Consider the following 6,096-nt stretch of genomic DNA (forward strand, 5'->3'; position numbering starts at 1 on the left):
TCTAGCTTTATCTACTTCCCTCATCCGTTCATTTCTACGTTCTTTTGTCCTCCTACTTTCCTCATCTTCCTTCTTCTTCACTTTCCTTTCGTGCACATGCAGGTGACTCATATCCAGGGTTGCTATACCCTGCAGCTGCCTTAAGTTCTCTTAGTGGGTAGAGACCCTCCGACTTACTTCCCTCAACAACTGGTTCCGGCGGGGCAGGTGGCGCTGTAGGCGTCTCACCCCCTCCGTACATACATTTAATATCCAGTCTGCGGGGGGTTCTTCTTCCTTTACTTGTTCAAACATTTTCCAAAGCTCTAGAACGGCAAGTCGTTTCTCGAGCTTCTTCCCGCTATATGTGGCATGTAAGAAGGTGGTCATGTGCTGTAAGACAGCCTTAGACAATGACCCATTTTGGCGGCACGGCATAAACATTTTATTTTTGGGGCCCTTAACCCATTCCTCGCCATATTTCTTCAGCTTTGCTGCGTGTTTTGGCAATTGTTTGCACAAGTGTGCAAGTGGGGTAACCTCTTCCATTGTTCACACACAGTTCTCAACTTTTCGCAATTATGAGCGAGCACCACATACGCAAGCTCCAATCCAACTTTTCTGCAACAAATTTTATACCAACAGTTTTACTGAAAACACATCAATTTAGTGGCGATTCCCTCTCATTTACAGAATCGCGTAAAGCAAAAAATGCATTGCCATCATTTTATATCACCATAATTCTACATTCAGCATACACAGAACATATAGGACAGACGCATGACAGACTAGACGGACACCAGCTGGTCATACGTATGCCTGCCTTCTAATTATTACCCCATCATGGGATCTGAACGAACCCCATTCTGACGTCTTTAAACGTCACCGTAGCCTAACGTCCCTTCTCTATGGGCTCTGGGTTCACGTTCCTTCTGACCACTCTTTAAAGCCAGGAACAAGGCGAATTTACAGTTTTCTCTCGGGTGCCCCCCCGGTATTCCTTACAGTTTTTAATCTCGGGTGCCCCCCTGGTATTCCTTACAGTTTTTAATCTCGGGTGCCCCCCCGGTATTCCTTACAGTTTTTAATCTCAGGTGCCCTCCTGATATCTTTCCCCAGTTACTTTAGGTGTCCGGTTCCTTACCCCCTATATATGTATATATATACAGTCTTTCCTACTTCTAGCTGTATTATTTTTTTCTCCGCCACCCACCGTTACCTTTTCCTTCTTACTCTAAGGCCTATAAGACCTTTTCCAGGATAACGGGTTTCGTTGTTTCACTCACCAATCGACTCTTTTCCTCTCTGGAACTTCAGTTCACCGCCCCTTCCTCTTCCTGCTTTAATGGTTTTCGTCCGATCCGCTGCCCGTGGGAATGAGAAGGGTTATGCTTGGAAAAGCGGGTTTGCTTCAGACCCACTGCAGATTTTTTGGGAATAATTACACTATCATTGTCCACGGGAAGCTTCTCAGCCTACTCAGCCGGAATAGCAAAAGGACTTGTGATGTAACCGAAGGCCCAGAGTTACTTTGTGCCGTCGGTCTAAGGGTAATTTATACTATATCAATCGATACTCTATAATCAATGGCCGAAACCATCCTCACGCTACCAAGTGTTGACGAGGAGAGGAGATTACTGACAGGCCCATTGGTCAGCACTCACCCTCGAAAACTAGATATACAAGATAGCTGCACCATGTGAGGACAGAGTGCAGGATTCACATACTCCAGCAAAATTCAATAGTCAGGACTCAGTAAATTGGCAAAGGGAAGTCCGTTTAATGATACATACATCAGCAAATGGAAGTCAGCATCATCGCGATCACCTGCCTCACCCCGACTTCCCCGAACTTCAGTCAAACAGCCTTTTTTATGGGCAAAATCCGTCATCATTGACGTCAAATTCTACAAAAAATCATCATGCAATATAATTGGTTGGGAAAGGTAACTTAAGTATAGGTGTTATATCTGTATATGACAACATAGCGAGTGGATTGGTTAACTCTTATCTGGTGGGCGTTTATGCCCATCCTTCTACATCACCGGTGATAGACGTCACTACAAGTACGACGTCTCATTGGTTCTACTAGCTATAGGACCCTAGATTATTTGGTCCATTGTGATTGGGCAAGTTACACCCCTAAACATAAATCTCCACTTTAATTAGCAGCATGCAGAACAGACACCCAGGTGCTTAGTGTCCCAAGATTCACCCTGCCTCCCTTCCATCAATCAATGGTTTTAGGGCGGTGTGTCAATTAGTTGGCTAAAGAAGGCCTCGAAACTGTAGTCTCTTATCAGGAGAAGTTATGGCACCCTCGGATCTGGGCGACATCAGGCGGTGGTACATCTTCGCGCCTGGTTGGTCACGTGTTGGCCCACCGTGAATCTGCTTCAGCATCGCCCTTTTATGCATTTCTCTCTTATCTTGACCTTCTCAGGGCGGGCTGGTATGCTCTGAAGTTTCGGCTCTCTGTAGCTGAGCTTACCTCCCCCTCTTGGGTTGACCTCGATTCCCCAGGCTTGAGCCGTTCTTTGTTAAGTTTCGATTCCGCTCTGTTCCTCAGCTTGGCCTGGATATGAAACTTGGCCGTTCGGGCCTTGGCCACCTGGGAGTACTTCTGCTTTTACAAAATGGAGTCGCACGTGTACATTGTGCTGCATTGAGGTAGACGTATATAGTTGCCGCTTGCCGCTCTGACTTCTACTAAGCATTGCAAGCAGAATCGATTTCTTTGCATCTTGCGTTTCAAGCTTATTTACACACATTAGCTGGTTCGATTCTTTCATCATGATTCACAGCTATGTCGTTTCTTACGTTTCAGCATTGCGTTGTCTTTCGTGTCTCTTGCATTTGTTTTCGGAGGTTACTTGAGTTCACTTGTTGCCTTTTCTCATGCGTTTGGTCTATCCCGGCTCTCTTCTCATCATCGTTTGCCTTCCATCAGGGCTCTTTGTGTCTCCTAATGGACAGTCTGTAAATACTCATCATTTCGTATTAGCGGCTGGTATGGTTGTTTGATTGGGTACCGTGCTGCCCAGGGTTGCCTGGGTAAGGGCGCTTCAACAGGTACCGATCTTCTAATGTACACCGGGCAGAAGCCCATCGCAGCTCTCTGTTGGTTCATTTGCTCCTCGTACGTCACATACCTTGGCAAGTACTTTGCTGGCAACTCGCAAAGGGGGGCAAGGGTGCAGGTCATATCTCGGACCTTCTCTACACTCCTTTATATATATTCTGCACCGGCTCCGGGGAATTGTCAGGCCGTTGGATGTAGGACTTTTGGAGGATTTCTGTGCCTTCACCTGAGCTTCTCAGGTGGCGGCCATCTTCTTCAGCCGCGCAACAGCCCCCCCCCCCACAGTACAAATACCTTTAACATTAACATTATCCCTGGCACTCTGGTTTGAGTCACTACCGCTGCTTTCACTAGAGGTGGATCTGTTGGCCTCCTTCTTCTCTTCCAGGGCCAGCTTGCACAGCTCTATGGTGACCTTGTCCCACTGTTTCTGTTCCTCTAGCGCTAGTCTACCCTTCATGAGCAGGGGCTTTCTAGCCGCTACCTCATTATCAGCCGGCACAATTAATGGGTCTCTTAGAGATTGTAGTGAGGCCTGGGACCTGCGGGATGCCGCAGTAGCCCATGAACTCTCTGACACTCTAGAGCAGGGGTCCTCAAACTTTTTAAACAGGGGGCCATGTTAACGGTCCCTCAGACCGTTGGAGGGCCGGACTATAGTTAAAAAAAAAAACTATGAACAAATACCTATGCACACTGCATATATCTTATTTTGAAGTGAAGAAACAAAACGGGAATAAATACAATAAATACAATATTTAAAATGAAGAACAAGTAAAGTTAAATCAACAAACTTACCAGTATTTCAATGGGAACTATGGGCCTGCTTTTGGCTAACGAGATGGTCAATGTCCGGTTCCATATTTGTCACTGCTAGTCGTAACAAGTGATGCAAGTGTTCATCCGTTAGTCTAGATCTGGTTGGAGATTTCAGATGTTTCATTCTGGAAAAAGTCTGTTCACAGACATAAGTGCTGCCAAAGATGGTTGCCATTTTGAGTGCATGGTTCCTGAGATGAGGATATGTCTCGGAAGGGAGAGATGCATAGAAACTATGAAGGCTGCTTGACTTGAATGCGTCCTTCAGAGAGTCACAATTCTGCAGTTCAGCCAGTTCCATTTGGTAAATTGTATCCACATTTTCAATGTCAATAGAAAATGGGTTACGGAAAAGCTGTATGTCCTGTTCATGGAGATGAAGCTCTTTAAATCTAAATTGGAACTCCTTTTGCAATTTTTCTAGTGAATCCACACATGTTTTGTTTGGGAATGCAACCAATGGTTTTTCCGCTAACAGATTTTGAGTTGTGGGTGGATGGCAGAAGTTTTCCTCCTTCACTTGTTTGATGAGGAGGCCTAATTTTATTTCAAATGCTTTGACATGTGATTGCATATCACAGATGAGCTTCCCTTTTCCTTGAAGTTGCACATTGAAACTGTTGAGTAGCTCTGTTACATCTGTTAGAAAGGCAAGGTGCCATTTCCATTCTGCATCATTGAGCTCTGGTACTTCTTTGTTTTTTGAAAGAAGAAAAGCTGTAATCTGTGGAAGTAAGTCATAGAAACGTTTCAAAACTCTCCCTCGACTCAGCCAACGGACTTCTGTGTGGTACAGAACATCTCCATAGTCAGCATTTAGCTCAGACAGAAATTCCTGAAATTGTCTGTGCTTTAGTGCATGAGCTCTAATGAAGTTAACACAAGATACCACAATTGTCATAACAGAGTCAAACTTCAGTGATTTACTACACAGCGCTTGTTGGTGGATGAGGCAGTGTATGGCTATTGGATGAGAATAATTATGTTTGTCCATCTCTTGGTTAATGCGAGCAATTACTCCTTTCTTAGACCCCACCATGCTAGGAGCACCATCAGTTGTCACACTGGCTAGTTTAGCCCAGTCCAGCTCCAAACCATTCAAAGTTTGGCAAACCTTTTCATAGATATCCTCTCCTGTAGTTGTTCCTTTGATGCTTTGCAGTGCAGCAAGCTCTTCTGTGACTTCGAAATTGTCATTCGTCCCACGAATAAAAATTAAAAGTTGTGCAGAATCACGAACATCATTGCTTTCGTCAAGTGCCAAGGAAAAATAGGAAAGTTTTTTTGTCAGGTTTTGCAAATGCTGATACAGATTGTCTCCCATTTCTTCAATCCTCCGTGTAAGTGTAGGTCCTGAAAGACTCACTGTACTAAATAAATCGGCCTTCTCTGGACACATCTCTTTGGCAACAGAAAGAAGGCATTCTTTAACAAATTCTCCCTCCACGAATGGTCTGCCAGTGCGCTCTATTAGCTTGGCAACTTGAAAACTTGCTCTCAGTGATGAAATATTTAGCTGCTTCTGCTTCACAAAAGTATTTTGCTGAGCTGTCAATGTATTTTTCAGTTTTAATATTTTATCTTTTCTCACTTCTCCGACCAAACAATCATATTTATCTTTATGTTGAGTTTCATAGTGTCGACGCAAATTGTATTCTTTGAACACAGACACTATATTCTGGCATATCAGACACACAGCTCTTTCCTTGTACTGTATGGAAAAGTAATCATAAATCCACTGTTCTTTGAATATCCTACACTCCGAGTCAATTTTTATCTTTCTTGACATCATTGTTTCCTAGGGATTCCAAATTGCTATTAGTAAAATACCAATAAAAACAATATACCAACAACATTACCCCACATTAGGTGCAATATAGTCCCCCACATTAGGCTGGCAGTATAGTTCCCCCACATTAGGCTGGCAGTATAGTCCCCCACATTAGGTTGGCAGTATAGTTCCCCCCACATTAGGCTGGCAGTATGTTCCCCCACATTACGTTGACAGTATAGTTCCCCCCACATTACATTGACAGTATAGTTCCCCCCACATTGCGGGGCTTATGTACCGGGCATGGTATCGGGGACTCTAAACGAGTCCCCGATACCATAAAAATGCCTGGTATCAGTCCCGATACTGGTATCGGGACATCCCTTCTGACCACTGCTCCGGCCATAGCAGGACCGGTGGTCAGAACACCGAAGGGACGCGCCGCT

General features: G+C 44.6%; 1 protein-coding gene across 1 annotated transcript; it reads right to left on the reverse strand.

Annotated features, from left to right (window-relative positions):
- Positions 1-3,865: 3,865 nt before the first annotated feature.
- On the reverse strand, positions 3,866-5,671 carry LOC138452796 (general transcription factor II-I repeat domain-containing protein 2-like). The gene has a single exon (XM_069605139.1). The coding sequence runs from the start codon at positions 5,669-5,671 to the stop codon at positions 3,866-3,868; it is 1,806 nt and encodes a 601-aa protein (XP_069461240.1).
- Positions 5,672-6,096: the final 425 nt, after the last annotated feature.

This window comes from Ambystoma mexicanum, chromosome 4p (assembly GCF_040938575.1).
Source record: "Ambystoma mexicanum isolate Mex_15411 chromosome 4p, UKY_AmexF1_1, whole genome shotgun sequence".
Classification (NCBI taxonomy): Eukaryota; Metazoa; Chordata; class Amphibia; order Caudata; family Ambystomatidae; genus Ambystoma; species Ambystoma mexicanum.